We start from the raw sequence: 18,593 nt of genomic DNA on the forward strand, positions 1-18,593 counted from the left end.
CAGCTGCTTCTAATCACTCTGGAGAGCAGTCCTTCCTCTTCACTCCAACCCAATCTACCCCCCACAACACAATTCCCTTCCCTCACACCAATCCCTTTCCCTCACACCAATCCCTTTATCACACTCCAATTCCCTTCCTCAATCCCCATAATTGAATCTTCAGAAAACATTTTGTCAATGCATTTGAATGCATTCGGTTTTCGATTGGAACCACAATACATCTCAAATTAGGGGAATTTTCATCATCACTTTAAAGATAAATCCATTGATTTATCATCAGAGATCATAGAACTCACCACAAATACAAGTATTTACTAGTTCAACTACTCGTCAATCAATAACTGAGTAACTTTAATTAAACTGTGAGGCAATTGAGCCAGAGAAGCAAGCAGGAGGGCAACGATGACCTTCAGAAACTTTTAACAATGCCAAAAGTTTGCCAATGCAGTTCCAGTATCTCCATATTTTGAGGACAAGCCTTCCCACACATGGCTCCTCCTAGATGGAGTAGTATGCATAGTTATGAGGTTTCCCTGCATGCTGCTATAAGCTGTTGGATTCCATAACAAATATGATCCTTTTAAATCTGTTCACTAATATGTGGTGAAGTATTTCCATCTCATTATGTAACTTCTAGAATGGTGAGATTGTCATTGCATCCCACTCCTTTGAGGCGTTGCTACACTAGTGACTAGTTGTACCCAAGAGTGTTGGGTACTGTTGGAGCTAGGAACACAAGCATTTCTCTACACCTGCAATAACATCTGCTAAATATGTGTGTGTGACCAATACAATTTGATTTGATTTAGACTCTGCCTTGTCTAAGGCAGACTGCAAAATGAGTGTCTACTGCCACCCAGTGTATGGTTGTGGTAATAACACACACTATTGTATATTCATCTATTTTGTAAGCCACTTAATGGCAGTGGAAATGAAACGTGTTACCATTCCACATGAGTATTTAATACTGTATGTATATGTTCCTGACAAAGAGGTTAAAAACGCCACAGATCAGATTAGATTTTGACAAGCTAATATATGGTACACATAAAATCGTGACTAGAGACAAGGAACAAAATACGGATGATCCCATACCTTCAATCTATTTGTTTGTGAACTAAAATGAAGATAAAACCCATAGATAACAAAATGCTTTTTATTACATCTAAACTCCTATACATTAGACAGACAACATTCAATAAGTAAACCATTTCTTCCAACGCAAGTAATAAATATTCTGTTTTCACCTAGTACTTTCTACAAACTGACATCGGTCTACTGTACAACGTTTAATCTTCCTTGAAAAGCCGTTTAATTCTCTGTTTGGAAATATGAAAGCAGAATCTGGGGGTTAAGGCAGTGAGTGCAGCTGTCAACTTATCCCCTCTTGAAATTCATTTAGTAAATTGGACCCTTTTTAGGTTAAAGTCCACTTTATTGTACAGCTTTTTCTATCTAAAAATATATAAATTAATCTCATGTTTTTGGATGACGCAAAAACACAAACTAACACTGGAGGAACTGACACTGTTGAAACACATGGGATTGGGGGGGGTGGGGGGTGGGGGGGGGTGATACAGACATCATAATATTACCAATGGGGGGGAGAGTGGGAGAGGACTTTACAATAAGGCCATTCCATGCCCATGTTAGGCTACACGTAGCATTTTAAATGGGAACACATTCTATGACGTCTGCTCTCACTTTGTCTTAAAAACCGACAAAAAAGAGATCACAGAGATCTAGAGCAATGACATCAATAACAGATCTGAAACCAAAACAAATCAATCATCCAAATAAATAAAGACATTTGTGATTGGGTCAACTCCTAACCTCTGACCCCAAATCTTAGTCTCACTTTGTTGGTTTACCCTAAACCAGTGCTTCCCAAACTCTGTCCACACACACACACACACACACACACACACACACACACACACACACACACACACACACACACACACACACACACACACACACACACACACACACACATCCATGAAAATCAAACAGGTGTAAAAATAGATCTGATTTATATATATATATAGATTAAAAAATAAATAAAATACTGCACAACATTGTTTATACAGAGAGGATATTTTTAAAACACGTCTGATGCTATCAAAGAGCCAATCAGTTAAGAGTAGGAGAGAGGGGGGGTGGTGACAAGACAGGAAGGTCTCCATATCGACTGGCTGCAAAGTTGACGTGTTATCTGCTCTGGTTCAGGATACTAGATGGAGAGTGATTGGGGAAGCTGTCGCAAGCGATTATCTATCTCAAGAGGGGAAAGCTAATTAGGCTCGAAGTGAAGAGCTGTGGAAGAGAAGAGGACTGAAGCACAAACACCTTGAGATAATGACACTGCAGAAAAGCCTGACTGGCTACAAAGACACTCCGCAGAATGGTGGAATGGGCTACGGACAGACAGAAAAGGTTGACAGACAAGGTAATGTCAATGACTTCAACATAGTCTCCCTCTCCCTCCCTCTCCGGGAACAAAGAAAAAAAGCATATGTTTTTGACTGTAGGTGACTGTGATGAGTGTGACTGTAGGTGATTGTGATGAGTGTGACTGTAGGTGACTGTGATGAGTGTGACTGTAGGTGACTGTGATGAGTGTGACTGTAGGCGACTGTGATGAGTGTGACTGTAGGTGACTGATGAGTGTGACTGTAGGTGACCGTGATGACTGTGACTATTAGTAAAGCAGGGATTTTGGAAAGTTTTAAAATTCAGTACAGTAGCCTGAACAAACCCTGTATTTTATTTTCATATTGTCTATGTTGGCAGAAAACTGATTCAGCAGGAAGAAGTGACAAACATTGCTGTCATTGTTTCGATCCTGACACATTCTTTAATGTCTTCTCAAAGAGCTTACATGGCAGTTGATGAGTTCCCATGACTAGAGTCTCCTGTATATTTAAGCAGCAGTGACTGTCTAGTCTGAGCCTAGTCCTATACCTTTATATCCTGACTGGAAATTCACTCATTCTATTATAGTTACATGTTCACTGTGTAAATTCCTCTGTCTGTATTCTGTCTCTATATTGTTCATCACTCGAAGCACCATTTCACCAGGTCACATTCTGACTGAGTCAATGTACTTGGTCAAAGTTGAGTTGGATGGAAACTGCCTCTCATATTAGCAATATCCCCATAGCATTTATAACACAGTAGATATGTCTGTCTCTGCCTCTACGGGTTACTCCCCTCCGCCTCTAACGGGGTACTCCCCTCCGTCTCTAACGGGGTACTCCCCTCCGCCTCTAACGGGGTACTCCCCTCCGCCTCTAACGGGGTACTCCCCTCCGCCCCTAACGGGGTACTCCCCTCCGTCCCTAACGGGGTCCTCCGCCTCTAACGGGGTACTCCCCTCCGCCTCTAACGGGGTACTCCCCTCCGCCTCTAACGGGGTACTCCCCTCCGCCTCTAACGGGGTACTCCCCTCCGTCCCTAACGGGGTACTCCCCTCCGTCCCTAACGGGGTACTCCCCTCCGTCCCTAACGGGGTACTCCCCTCCGTCCCTAACGGGGTACTCCCCTCCGTCCCTAACGGGGTACTCCCCTCCGTCCCTAACGGGGTACTCCCCTCCGCCTCTAACGGGGTACTCCCCTCCGCCTCTAACGGGGTACTCCCCTCCGCCTCTAACGGGGTACTCCCCTCCGCCTCTAACGGGGTCCTCCCCTCCGCCTCTACGGGTACTCCTCTCTGCTATGAGTTCAGCTGCAGTGTCTCACAAACAACCAGGTGAAAACAGAGAGGAAGAGCGTGTGATAGGTGGAGGATAGTTGACTGAAAGCAATGTAGTGCCCAGATACACATGCTCTCTGTGTGGGTTGAGTTCATTTTTGGTCTTGTGCAAAAGGTGACACAAGTGGTTGAATAAGTAAAAACAACAGAATATAACGAGGTTTCAAATAAAAGCATAAAATTACTGTAGAGTATTTCTCAAGTTAAATAGGCATTCTGTGTCTACCATAGTTTAAATAACCATAAAATTGTGAACACATTTTCTGCTAAAATGTTGTCAAATTGAAATATTGTGCATAATGACTGCACAGATGGTCTATTGAAGGGGGGGAGAAATGAAAGGCCCAATGCAGCCATTTATATATCGATATCAAATCATTTCTGGGTAACATGAAGTACCTTACTGTAATAGATGTCCATAAAAATGGGCAAAAATGGCTTTTTAGGGGGGGGGGGGGAAACGCTCTAAAGCAAGAATTTTGCCGAGAATGGTCCGAGACTGGTCCGAGACTGGTCTGAGTGGGAAGGGGGGGAAACTGAAAAATAGCTGTTAGTGGCAGAGAGGTTTGGAAGTCTCTTTGCTATTGGTCTAGCAACCAATTTACCACATGGTGATGTCACCATGTAAAGCTGAAATTCCCGCTCATGCAAACCTGTTGATTAGAAGGCCCTGTGTAGATTATTTTCAACCAGCAACTATCAGGAAATAAAACTGATTTACGTTTTTTTCACACTTTTACCATGTTAGTTTCATCAGTTGTTGTGCACTATGGTAAAAACACCAGAAAACAGAATTCTGACTGCACTGGCCCTTTACAGAGACGAAAAGCAGAAATGTCTAACATTACCCACCTAGCTTTGCACTCCCCACAGCATCAACCTGAACTCCTTAGGGAATGCATGTTTACGTCATTTAGCAGATCCACTTATCCAGAGAGACTTATTCATATATCTTACATATAACTTAGAACGCATAATACCAAAACAAATGACACAGTAACAAACAAGTCAACCAGGGAAAAGATATTGTCTTGGAGAAGAAATTCAACTGTGATTTCAAAATGAAGAGTAGAGAGAGATTGATAAGTTGAAAATGTCAAGAGGTAATGCCATGGATGTGTGAGGAGAATCCCCATCAGATCTAACAGGATAAAAACCAAAGAAAAGTAATGAGATATTAAAGTTAAGATTATAGAGGGGCAACGTATGTATAGCTGTGTGGATACATCTTCAGTCTCCACTTCAAAATAGCAACTGAAGTTACTTACGGGACAGAACAAGTCTTCAATTAATTAATATACAAAAGTAAAAAGAGAAAATATATTTTTTGTTCTCTGTACACAGCGTTGCTCTTTTCGTAAAAAAAAAAAAAAGCCTTCCTCCGTTTTTGCACGGCTAGCGTTTCTGGTAGGTACCGGCAGGGAGCTGATCTATGGTCCAGTCTAGTCCGTCGACTTCAGAGATGAAACCCATAGACCTCTCTGATATCTCACTGTTCTGGAATCAGTCTAGTGGAATGTCGTCAGGGAGCCAGCTACCAACCGATAACTGTTCTGGAGCCAGTCTAGCAACACTAGGTGCCAATCCCATCCATCTGTGGGGTGTGACTTTATAACTGTTCCTGGGTTGCCCAGTCAAACGACACCTCGGGACCGGCTCCGCCACAGACAGGTATTCCACTGTTCTGGAGTCAGCCTTAACGACACAACTCAAAACCAGAGCTGTAGACTGGGTGGGACCGTTAAACTGTTTCTGCGTCAGTTTAGTAGTCATGACTGCATCCTCCATTAAACAACCAACAAACCCTCTGTTTCGGAGTCAGTCGCTAGTCGCCGAAAACAAAATCGTCAGTCTAGTGAGATCACGTCAGGGATGGTATCGTAGAGGGCTGCGGCCGCCACCACATCAGCACTGGACCGACCTCCTACCCCGGGGTGTGTGTGTGAGTGCGTGGGGTGTGTGTGTGAGTGCGTGGGGTGTGTGTGTGAGTGTGTGGAGTGTGTGCTGTGAGTGTCTCTCAGACTGCTAGAGGATACGAGGCTACTGCTGCTGCCACCGCTGCTGTTTCCTCCACCATCAGCACCGTTGACGGGCGCCAGCGAGCCAGAGGAGGGCGCCCCAGATTGGTCCAGGAACAGCTGGGAGGAGGACGAGGAGGTGGTGTAGGGACGGAAGTGGTTGAGAAGGAGCTCGTGGTCGTCTGAGGCCGAGGCAGCAGCGGCGGCGGCCATCACCATGTTGTAATGCTTCAGAGGAGGACAAACAGGTACATTCAGTTATATTCATCTTGCTACCAAACCCAAGTTCTGGGTACGTCTTTAGAGGCTATAGTGTTGCCTTTAGGAGGCCTACAGGACGTCTTTAGAGGCTATAGTGTTGACTTTAGGAGGCCTACAGGACGTCTTTAGAGGCTATAGTGTTGCCTTTAGGAGGCCTACAGGACGTCTTTAGAGGCTATAGTGTTGACTTTAGGAGGCCTACAGGACGTCTTTAGAGGCTATAGTGTTGCCTTTAGGAGGCCTACAGGACGTCTTTAGAGGCTATAGCGTTGACTTTAGGAGGCCTACAGGACGTCTTTAGAGGCTATAGTGTTGCCTTTAGGAGGCCTACAGGACGTCTTTAGAGGCTATAGTGTTGCCTTTAGGAGGCCTACAGGACGTCTTTAGAGGCTATAGTGTTGCCTTTAGGAGGCCTACAGGACGTCTTTAGAGGCTATAGTGTTGCCTTTAGGAGGCCTACAGGACGTCTTTAGAGGCTATAGTGTTGCCTTTAGGAGGCCTACAGGACGTCTTTAGAGGCTATAGTGTTGACTTTAGGAGGCCTACAGGACGTCTTTAGAGGCTATAGTGTTGCCTTTAGGAGGCCTACAGGACGTCTTTAGAGGCTATAGTGTTGCCTTTAGGAGGCCTACAGGACGTCTTTAGAGGCTATAGTGTTGCCTTTAGGAGGCCTACAGGACGTCTTTAGAGGCTATAGTGTTGCCTTTAGGAGGCCTACAGGACGTCTTTAGAGGCTATAGCGTTGCCTTTAGGAGGCCTACAGGACGTCTTTAGAGGCTATAGCGTTGCCTTTAGGAGGCCTACAGGACGTCTTTAGAGGCTATAGTGTTGCCTTTAGGAGGCCTACAGGACGTCTTTAGAGGCTATAGTGTTGCCTTTAGGAGGCCTACAGGACGTCTTTAGAGGCTATAGTGTTGCCTTTAGGAGGCCTACAGGACGTCTTTAGAGGCTATAGTGTTGCCTTTAGGAGGCCTACAGGACGTCTTTAGAGGCTATAGTGTTGCCTTTAGGAGGCCTACAGGACGTCTTTAGAGGCTATAGTGTTGCCTTTAGGAGGCCTACAGGACGTCTTTAGAGGCTATAGTGTTGCCTTTAGGAGGCCTACAGGGGTGTTCCACATAAAACATACCTGATGATTGTCCCCTTGTAGAAAGGAGAAGAAATTCAGATCTGTGAATAAAACACAACGTTCAGTCATTCATTTTATTCACCGTGATCAGGACAGGTTCAACTGACTCAGTCAGACAAGTTAGTGTTTACTGTATACTGGGACATTCTGGGCTCCACAGACCCTGAAGACACTCCTGAAGAAATGTGTCGAGGCAGTGTGGAGTAGTAGGTTGGTGTGTGTGTGTGAGTGGTTGTGTATGCATGTGTATGTGGTTGTGTAAGTGTGTGTGTGGATGTGTATGATTGTGTAAGTGTTTGAGCGGTTGTGCAAGTGTGTGTGTGTGTGTGTGTGGTTGTGTATGTGTGTGTGTATGTGTGGTTGTGTAAGTGAATGTGTGGTTGTGTGTGTGTGTCTGTGGTAATGTGTGTGTGTGTGGTTGTGTATTTGTGTGGTTGTGTGTGGTCGTGTATTTATGTGTGGTTGTGTAAGTGTGTGTGTGGCTGTGTGTGTATGTGGTAATGTGTGTGTGTGTGTGTGTGTGTGTGGTCGTGTATTTGTGTGGTTGTGGTTGTGTGTGGTCGTGTATTTCTGTGGTTGTGGTTGTGTGTGTGGTAATGTGTGTGTGTGTGTGTGTGTGGTTGTGTATTTGTGTGGTTGTGGTTGTGTGGTAATGTGTGTGTTACCTGTGAGCTGGTTTGGGGCGTGGTAGTATGGACGGTAGTCCTGGATGAGGGGAGGTACAGGGGGGATGTAGCTGGTGTCCACAGACGGCATGCTGGGGGTCCGGCTCACTGGGGACACCTGGTGGTGCAGGTTCAACACTCTGCAACCAAACAGACACACAGAGAGAGAGAGAATATTAACACACAGCACAGAGCACAGAGAAAGAGACAGAGAGAATATTAACACACAGAGGTGTGAGAGGTGCGAGAGAGGGGCCAGAGAGGGGCCAGAGATGAGAGGGGTGAGAGAGGTGAGGGATGAGAGAGGTGAGGGGTGAGAGAGAGGAGGGGTGAGAGAGAGAGGTGAGAGGTGAGAGGGGTGAGAGAGGTGAGAGAGGGGTGAGAGGTGAGATATGTGAAAGGGGTATGAGGGGTAAGAGGGGAGGGAGGGGCGAGAGGGAAGGGAGGGGAAGGAGAGGTGAAAGGGGTGAGGGAGGCGAGGGGGGTGAGGTAGGCGAGATTGGTGCGAGGTGTATTGGTGGAGGTGGGTCTCACCCCTTGTTGACGATGGGAGGCGAGGTGGGGGACAGGGAGGGGCAGGGCCTCTTGAGGGGCGGTTGGTCATCATCGTCGTCCTCTGAGGAGCTGTCCAGGGTTAGGTCGATCACCTCCACCTTCATCCTACTGCTGCCCCCGTTGTGGGACGACGAGCTCCTCTGCTCCCCTACCGCCGACCGATGCAAGCCTGGGGGGAGAGAGACACGGCAAACAATCACATCAATCAAATGTATTTATATAGCCTATTACACACCCCAGCCTAGAGCAAGTGGCAACACAGTGGAATAGTCATGAGACATATAGTGTAAAGATAAGCCAGAATAATATCATCTAAACGAGAGCCACTGGGTTTGCAGCCAGTTGTTCCAGCACTGTTCTAACACACATTCTTATACAAATCAAGGTCCAATGAACAGAGTAGTGGAATCAGGTATGCTACAAGCTGCAGGGCTGGACCAAAAGCCTGCCCTTACACACCGCCTCGCTCACCTTCCAGTCCGTTGCTGTAGGAGGCTGACGAGACCTCCTGTACTTCCTTCTTTGTCCTCATGGGGGCCCAGTAGCCATCCTCCTTAAACTGGATCTCATCACAGTCTACACAGCTGTTCAGGATCTCCATAAACAACCTGGACAAGACAGAGACACAGAAACAACAGTGTGAAGGTATACTGTACATGCAATGTATTCATGTTGTGGTACAGTCATTGTGAGTACAGTGCTATTCACGTTGTGGTACAGTCATTGTGTGTACAGTGTGATTCACGTTGTGTTACAGTCATTGTGTGTACAGTGTGATTCACGTTGTGGTACAGTCATTGTGAGTACAGTGTTATTCACGTTGTTTACTTGGTGTGTGTAAATACATCTATACACTACAGATTGAATAAATAGAAAAGACCATCTGATTCTCTCCTGTAGGAATGAATAGAGCGGACCTGTATACAGTATAACTGAATAGAGCGGACCTGTATACAGTATAACTGAATAGAGCGGACCTGTATACAGTATAACTGAATAGAGTGGACCTGTATACAGTATGACTGAATAGAGTGGACCTGTATACAGTATGACTGAATAGAGTGGACCTGTATACAGTATGACTGAATAGAGTGGACCTGTATACAGTATGACTGAATAGAGTGGACCTGTATACAGTATGACTGAATAGAGTGGACCTGTATACAGTATAACTGAATAGAGTGGACCTGTATACAGTATAACTGAATAGAGTGGACCTGTATACAGTATAACTGAATAGAGTGGACCTGTATACAGTATAACTGAATAGAGTGGACCTGTATACAGTATAACTGAATAGAGTGGACCTGTATACAGTATGACTGAATAGAGTGGACCTGTATACAGTATGACTGAATAGAGTGGACCTGTATACAGTATGACTGAATAGAGTGGACCTGTATACAGTATGACTGAATAGAGCGGACCTGTATACAGTATGACTGAATAGAGCGGACCTGTATACAGTATAACTGAATAGAGCGGACCTGTATACAGTATAACTGAATAGAGCGGACCTGTATACAGTATAACTGAATAGAGCGGACCTGTATACAGTATAACTGAATAGAGCGGACCTGTATACAGTATAACTGAATAGAGCGGACCTGTATACAGTATAACTGAATAGAGCGGACCTGTATACAGTATAACTGAATAGAGCGGACCTGTATACAGTATAACTGAATAGAGCGGACCTGTATACAGTATAACTGAATAGAGCGGACCTGTATACAGTATAACTGAATAGAGCGGACCTGTATACAGTATAACTGAATAGAGCGGACCTGTATACAGTATAACTGAATAGAGCGGACCTGTATACAGTATAACTGAATAGAGCGGACCTGTATACAGTATAACTGAATAGAGCGGACCTGTATACAGTATAACTGAATAGAGCGGACCTGTATACAGTATAACTGAATAGAGCGGACCTGTATACAGTATAACTGAATAGAGCGGACCTGTATACAGTATAACTGAATAGAGCGGACCTGTATACAGTATAACTGAATAGAGCGGACCTGTATACAGTATAACTGAATAGAGCGGACCTGTATACAGTATAACTGAATAGAGCGGACCTGTATACAGTATAACTGAATAGAGCGGACCTGTATACAGTATAACTGAATAGAGCGGACCTGTATACAGTATGACTGAATAGAGTGGACCTGTATACAGTATAACTGAATAGAGCGGACCTGTATACAGTATAACTGAATAGAGTGGACCTGTATACAGTATAACTGAATAGAGTGGACCTGTATACAGTATAACTGAATAGAGTGGACCTGTATACAGTATAACTGAATAGAGTGGACCTGTATACAGTATAACTGAATAGAGTGGACCTGTATACAGTATAACTGAATAGAGTGGACCTGTATACAGTATAACTGAATAGAGTGGACCTGTATACAGTATAACTGAATAGAGTGGACCTGTATACAGTATGACTGAATAGAGTGGACCTGTATACAGTATGACTGAATAGAGTGGACCTGTATACAGTATGACTGAATAGAGTGGACCTGTATACAGTATAACTGAATAGAGTGGACCTGTATACAGTATAACTGAATAGAGTGGACCTGTATACAGTATAACTGAATAGAGTGGACCTGTATACAGTATAACTGAATAGAGTGGACCTGTATACAGTATAACTGAATAGAGTGGACCTGTATACAGTATAACTGAATAGAGTAGATCTGTATACAGTATAACTGAGAAGGTTGTTTATGTACATACTGTAGGTCAACTAGCGGAATCCCGCCCTATGGTTGGATGTGACTATTCAATACCATTTCATGTTTGAAGAACACAACCACAGACCGTTCAACTCAACAACCCCCCAGCTAAGCACAAATTCATGCTGCTAATCAACTATTCTCAACTTCCTGTTTATTTTGATCGCTGCTCACCCAAAATGTCACCCTATGGGTGAATATTGAATTTGTGCAGAAAAATAAGCTGGTTGCAACTGTGGCCATGTAAAGAATTGTTGGGCTACACATTTTAAACCCACAGGTCACCATCTGATGTGACCATTAAAGTCTGAAACTGGGCACAGAAAATAAACAAACTAAACCCAGAGGAATATAAAGTGGCCAGTGGCACGTTCCCGGATGACATGCTTCTTTCCAGCCTAAAATTAAGAAAATCTGCACAAAATTGTAGGGGCAGACCCCGCCGCAAGTTCCTGTGATACGGTATAATAACATAGATGTATACAGTATACACAGTGCCTTCAGAAAGTATTCATACCCCTTGACTTATTCCAAATGTTGTATTGTTACAGCCTGAATTCAAAATGGATTAAATAGATTCCCCCCCCCTCACCCATATACACACTCACAATACCCCATAATGACATCACAATACCCCATAATGACATCACAATACCCCATAATGACAAAGTGAAAACATGTTCTTAGACATTTTTGCACATTTATTGAAAATGAAATACAGAAATATCTCACTTACATAAGTATTCACACCTCTGAGTCAATACTTTGCAGGAGCTCCTTTGGCAGTGATTACAGTAGAGTCTTTCTGGGTAAGTCTCTAAGAGATTTCCACACCTGGATTGTGCAACATTTTGCCATTATTATTTTCAAAATTCTTCAAGCTCTGTCAATTGGTTTTTGATCATTGCTAGACAACCATTTTCAGGTCTTGCCAAAGATTTTCAAGAAGATTTAAGTCAAAACTGTAACTAGGCCACTCAGGAACATTCACTGTTAAGCAACTCCAGTGTAGATTTGGCCTTGTTTTTGTCCTACTGAAATGTGAATTCATCTCTGGTGGAAAGCAGACAATCTGGTTTTCCTCTAGGATTGTTCCTGTGTTTAGCTCCATTCGGTTTATTTTTTATCCTGAAAATACTCTCCCAGTCCTTAATGACTGATTAAATGGTGAGTGGTAACTCAGTAATGTTTTGTATTGAATTTACCCCAAACATAACACTTTGTATTCAGGACAAAAATATAATTGCTTTGCAACATTGTTTGTATTATTACTTTAGTGCCGTGTTGCAAACAGGATCCATGTTTTGGAATATTTTTATATCTTCTTTCATTTCACTCTGTCATTTAGGTTAGTATTGTGGAGTAACGACAATGTTGTTGATCCATCCTCAGTTTTCTCCTAGCACAGCCATTAAACTCTGTAACTGTTTTAAAGTCACCATTGGCCTCATGGTGAAATCTCTGAGCGGTTTCCTTCCTCTCCGACAACTGAGTTAGAAAGGACACCTGTATATCTGTAGTGACTGGGTGTATTGATACACCATCCAAAGTGGAATTAATAACTTTACCATGTTCAAAGGGATATTCAATGTTTGCTTTTTTAATTTTTACCAATCTACCTATAGGTGTCGTTCTTTGCCAGGCATGGGAAAACTTCTCTAGTCTTTGTGGTTGAATCTGTGTTTGAAATTCACTGCTCAACTGAGGGACCTTACAGATGATTGATTGTGTGGTGTACAGAGATGAGGTAGACATTCATGTTAAACACTATTATTGTACATTTACATTTACATTTAAGTCATTTAGCAGACGCTCTTATCCAGAGCGACTTACAAGTACATACATTCATACTTTTTTGTACTGGCCCCCCGTGGGAATCGAACCCACAACCCTGGCGTTGCAAGCGCCATGCTCTACCAACTGAGCCACACAGGACCACATTGTACACAGAGTGAGTCCATGCAACTTATTATGTGACTTGTTAAGCACATTTTTACTCCTGAACTTATTTAGGGTTGCCATGACAAAGGGGTTTGAATATTTACTGACTCAAGAAATTTCAGCTTTTCATTTTATACTAATTACAAAAATTTTCAAAAAACATACTTCCAATTAGACATTATGGGATATTGTGTGTTTAAAATCTAAATGTAATCCATTTTAAATTCAGGCTGTAACACAACAACATGTGGAATAAGTGAAGGGGGATGAATCCTTTCTGAAAGGCCTGTACGGCCACTATGTTCTGTATTAAAGAGAGACACTAAGAGCCGGTTCAGGGTTGTGGGTCTCACCCGTCAATGATGAGATGTTGGTAGGGGGCTTTCTGATCACAGACGGGACAAACCCAGGTGGGTTTCTTCTCATTCATCTGGATGTACAGCGTAGCGTCAAAACACTGCAGGTGGGAACACGTCAGCGCCCGGCACGGAATCATCAGACGCATCTTCCCCAGCTGCAAACAACACACACACACACACACGCCACAGACATAGTAGTTAAGCGGTGATAGGGGTATTGAGACAAGTCGGGACACACACACACACACACACACACACACACACACACGCCACAGACATAGTAGTTAAGCGGTGATAGGGGTATTGAGACAAGTCGGGACACACACAGTAAAGCACAGTAATAGGGGTGTTAAGACAGTGTGTGTGTTTACCGGACAGAGCAGCGACACACGCAGGCTGGTGGTGGCGATTTCACTGTCTGGATCTGCCGTTAGTTTCTCTTTGACTGCAGGGGGACAGAGAACAGCATGAAGAAGAAGCAGGGATCATGACCACCTATACAAGACCTGCACAACCATCTACAGTAGATGAACCCTTCACATGGAATATAGTACAGAGCTCCATGACAATACAGAACAAGACACGTGGTTTAAACAGGCCAGAACTAAATATGTAGCTAGATACATTTGTGTCATGGACCCGTTCAGCCAGCATGCTAACAGTGCTAAAAGTGCTAACACTGCTAACAGTGTAAATAGTGTATCGTCCTGGCAACCCTTACTGAGTGCTCTGGAATGGTCTGGGTTCCTGATGCCTTTGGACCGTAGTCTCTGCAACAGTACTGTGGACGACTGCTGCTTGACCAGGTACACCGCCATAGAGTAGCTCTGAAAACACAGAAGGTGCTGTAGGGTTGTTAAAATCACTCTCCTTTTCATCCAGATCACTGCACTTTTCTACAGCACTTTTATTCATGTGTTTTTGCCCCATTGTTGTTATCAAACCAAACATTATTTATACAGCACGTTTCTTACAGGAGTAAATTCTAAGTGCTTAAAACATAAAATAAATTGGCCTCCCGAGTGGCGCAGACGTCTACAGATCCGCAATTGTGCACCGCCTTGAGGCGGTGCACAATTGGCCCAGCATCCTCCGGGTTAGGGGAGGGTTTGTCTGGCCGGGATGTCCTTGTTCCATCGCACTCTAGCAACCCCTGTGGCGGGCCGGGTGCAGTGCACGCTGACACGGTCGCCAGGTGCACGGTGTTTCCTCTGACACATTGGTGCGGCCTGCTTCCGGGTTAAGCGAGCAATGTGTCAAGAAGCAGTGCGGCTAGGTGGGGTCGTGTTTCGGAGGACGCATGGTTCTCGACCTTTCGCCTCTCCCGAGTCCATACGGGAGTTGCAACGATGTGACAAGACTAACTACCAATTGGATACCAGGAATTTGGGTAGAAAAAGGGGCAATAATAATCAAAAATATATATATATATTTTTAAATACTATTTATTTTAAAGAAAAAATATAAAAATACATTTTGTTTTTTACAATTAAGATAGACAATAATCAAATTAAAATTAAGAGATTTTTTAAATGTATCATCTCTTCAATCTTATATCTTACCCTTCCAACCTCTGAGGTCCAAGACACCACGATGGTGTTGGGGACTGTGGTGGATAGTCTGACCACTGAGGTAATGTTGATGGGCCGGCTGGGGCGCTTCGGCTCCACACCGTTTTTCGTTGGAGGAAGATAACCCTGAGAGGGGAGAGAGGGATAGAAGAAGAGAGAGGGAGGGAGAGAGGAGAAGGGAGAGAGACGGATGGAGGGAGAAAGATGGAGAGAGAGGTAAGGAGGGGAGGGAGAGAGGGAGGAGGGAGGGAGAGAGGGAGGAGGGAGAGAGAGAGAGGTAAGGAGGGGAGGGAAAAAGGGAGGAAGAGAGAGAGGTAAGGAGGGGAGAGAGAGAGAGAAAGAGAGAGAGGTAAGGAGGGGAGAGAGAGAGAGGGGGGAAAGGTCACACTCCACATCTCAATCAACTGTTTATTGTAATTGAAGGTATGGTTTGTGTTTAACCAGCAGTACTGTACAGTGTGTAACCGGCAGTACTGTACAGTGTGTAACCGGGAGTACTGTACAGTGTGTGACCGGCAGTACTGTACAGTGTGTAACCGGCAGTACTGTACAGTGTGTAACCGGCAGTAATGTACAGTGTGTAACCGGCAGTACTGTACAGTGTGTAACCGGCAGTACTGTACAGTGTGTAACCGGCAGTACTGTACAGTGTGTAACCGGCAGTACTGTACAGTGTGTAACCGGCAGTACTGTACAGTGTGTAACCGGCAGTACTGTACAGTGTGTAACCGGCAGTAATGTACAGTGTGTAACCGGCAGTACTGTACAGTGTGTAACCGGCAGTACTGTACAGTGTGTAACCGGCAGTACTGTACAGTGTGTAACCGGCAGTACTGTACAGTGTGTAACTAGCAGTAATGTACAGTGTGTAACTAGCAGTACTGTACAGTGTGTAACCAGCAGTACTGTACAGTGTGTAACCAGCAGTACTGTACAGTGTGTAACCAGCAGTACTGTACAGTGTGTAACCAGCAGTACTGTACAGTGTGTAACCAGCAGTACTGTACAGTGTGTAACCAGCAGTACTGTACAGTGTGTAACCAGCAGTACTGTACAGTGTGTAACCAGCAGTACTGTACAGTGTGTAACCAGCAGTACTGTACAGTGTGTAACCAGCAGTACTGTACAGTGTGTGGAGTTGTGTTTCTTACCGGGAGGTTGCATGGCTTCCCGTTCACCTTCACACACAGATTGGGCGGAAAGTGGTCTTCCTGAGGACAACTTGTCTCAGAGAGACAAAACCTGCGCACACACACACAGACACACAGACACACACACACAACCATAATGAGCAATATTGCAATGAAGACTGGCCACTATATTATGGCCAGCTGATCTCTCGGTAAACCATCAATACTATGATGCTAAATTCACCTGCACAGCTGATCTCAATTGCAACCAGCATTGGCCACTCCCTAACCACTCCCTAAGACAGATGTCAGGGTTATGTTTCCATCCTCATTGCAACCAACATTTTTTAAAATAATTTCGCCTTCTGGTGGGAATTATCTTCGGAACATATTAGTACGGCAATTTTACCTGACAATGGGCAATTTATTTTAAATGATGTTTTCCCTCTTTTTCTCTCCACTTTCGTGGTATCCAATTGGTAGTTAGTCTTGTCTCATCGCGGCAACTCCCGTACGGACTCGGGAGAGGCGAAAGTCAAGAGCCGTGCGTCCTCCGAAACACAACCCAACCAAGCTGCACTAATTCTTGACACAATGCCCTCTTAACCCGGAAGCCAGCCGCACCAATGTGTCAGAGGAAACACCGTACACCTGGTGACCGTGTCAGCGTGCACTGCGCCCGGCCCAGGACAGGAAACACCGTACACCTGGTGACCGTGTCAGCGTGCACTGCGCCCGGCCCAGGACAGGAGTCGCTAGTGCGCGATGGGACAAGGACATCCCTGCCGGCCAAACCCTCCCCTAACCCGGATGACGCTGGGCCAATTGTGCGCCGCCCCATGGGTCTCCCGGTCGCGGCCGGCTGCGACAGAGCCTGGACTCTAACGCAGAATCTCTGGTGGTAACAGCTAGCACTGTGATGCAGAGCCTTAGACCACAGCGCCACTCGGGAGGCCGGGCAATTTATCTACAACTGAAATAAGGTATTTCATCTCCTTGTTTACCACGGAAAATCTACTATGGCAATGTAGCCTACCCTACATGTTGTTTGAATAGAAACATCCTGGTGTAGGATACATTTTTTGTTTCCAATTCATGGAAATTCATTAATTATTTTATTTGTCCTAATAAAAAAATTGTAATTTCTTATCAAGAGGTTCGAGGGAAAAATTATTGAACTGTAGGCTACATAACATTTGAAAGTAAATTGCGATTGTATTGTATTTTGATTCAAATTCTATCCTATTCTAATAAAGTTATTTAAAAGTGAAACAAAATGAGGTTATAGACATGATGGTGTTGGTGGTTGGGCTGGTAGTTAATAGTAACATGTTCTATGTTGTGAGGTTATAGACATGATGGTGTTGGTGGTTGGGCTGGTAGTTAATAGTAACATGTTCTATGTTGTGAGGTTATAGACATGATGGTGTTGGTGGTTGGGCTGGTAGTTAATAGTAACATGTTCTATGTTGTGAGGTTATAGACATGATGGTGTTGTGTTGGTGGTTGGGCTGGTAGTTAATAGTAACATGTTCTATGTTGTGAGGTTATAGACATGATGGTGTTGGTGGTTGGGCTGGTAGTTAATAGTAACATGTTCTATGTTGTGAGGTTATAGACATGATGGTGTTGGTGGTTGGGCTGGTAGTTAATAGTAACATGTTCTATGTTGTGAGGTTATAGACATGATGGTGTTGGTGGTTGGGCTGGTAGTTAATAGTAACATGTTCTATGTTGTGAGGTTATAGACATGATGGTGTTGGTGGTTGGGCTGGTAGTTAATAGTAACATGTTCTATGTTGTGATGTTATAGACATGATGGTGTTGGTGGTTGGGCTGGTAGTTAATAGTAACATGTTCTATGTTGTGATGTTATAGACATGATGGTGTTGGTGGTTGGGCTGGTAGTTAATAGTAACATGTTCTATGTTGTGAGGTTATAGACATGATGGTGTTGGTGGTTGGGCTGGTAGTTAATAGTAACATGTTCTATGTTGTGAGGTTATAGACATGATGGTGTTGTGTTGGTGGTTGGGCTGGTAGTTAATAGTAACATGTTCTATGTTGTGATGTTATAGACATGATGGTGTTGGTGGTTGGGCTGGTAGTTAATAGTAACATGTTCTATGTTGTGAGGTTATAGACATGATGGTGTTGGTGGTTGGGCTGGTAGTTAATAGTAACATGTTCTATGTTGTGAGGTTATAGACATGATGGTGTTGGTGGTTGGGCTGGTAGTTAATAGTAACATGTTCTATGTTGTGAGGTTATAGACATGATGGTGTGTGGTGGTTGGGCTGGTAGTTAATAGTAACATGTTCTATGTTGTGAGGTTATAGACATGATGGTGTTGGTGGTTGGGCTGGTAGTTAATAGTAACATGTTCTATGTTGTGAGGTTATAGACATGATGGTGTTGGTGGTTGGGCTGGTAGTTAATAGTAACATGTTCTAT

General features: G+C 44.1%; 2 protein-coding genes across 2 annotated transcripts; both read right to left on the reverse strand.

Moving 5' to 3' along the window:
* Window positions 1–1,138: 1,138 nt before the first annotated feature.
* On the reverse strand, window positions 1,139–5,227 carry LOC120053434 (glycine-rich RNA-binding protein 10-like). The gene is made up of 3 exons (XM_039000563.1): window positions 5,170–5,227; window positions 3,359–3,727; window positions 1,139–3,291 (listed from the first exon to the last, which is right to left on the reverse strand). The coding sequence occupies exons 1-3, from the start codon at window positions 5,225–5,227 to the stop codon at window positions 3,206–3,208; spliced, it is 513 nt and encodes a 170-aa protein (XP_038856491.1). The 3' UTR covers window positions 1,139–3,205.
* On the reverse strand, window positions 1,139–16,251 carry LOC120053445 (E3 SUMO-protein ligase PIAS1-like; the record flags this gene model as incomplete). Its single annotated transcript, XM_039000573.1, has 10 exons — window positions 1,139–6,000; window positions 7,163–7,203; window positions 7,828–7,967; window positions 8,362–8,551; window positions 8,854–8,990; window positions 13,433–13,593; window positions 13,810–13,883; window positions 14,160–14,265; window positions 15,001–15,135; window positions 16,161–16,251. Coding segments are annotated over 10 exons (1,474 nt in total), but the record flags the coding sequence as incomplete, so codon positions are not given.
* Window positions 16,252–18,593: the final 2,342 nt, after the last annotated feature.

This window comes from Salvelinus namaycush, chromosome 1, assembly GCF_016432855.1.
Source record: "Salvelinus namaycush isolate Seneca chromosome 1, SaNama_1.0, whole genome shotgun sequence".
Classification (NCBI taxonomy): domain Eukaryota; kingdom Metazoa; phylum Chordata; class Actinopteri; order Salmoniformes; family Salmonidae; genus Salvelinus; species Salvelinus namaycush.

Bases quoted from the DNA above. Each gene is read 5' to 3' on its own strand.
- LOC120053434 (XM_039000563.1), bottom strand. From the start codon at position 5,227: ATGGGTTTCATCTCTGAAGTCGACGGACTAGACTGGACCATAGATCAG. The intron at 3,728-5,169 runs GTACCTACCAGA...GAGACACTGCAG, and splicing joins CATAGATCAGCTCCCTGCCG to CTGAACTCATAGCAGAGAGG. The intron at 3,292-3,358 runs GCGGAGGACCCC...ACCCCGTTAGAG, and splicing joins AGGGGAGTACCCCGTTAGAG to GCGGAGGGGAGTACCCCGTT.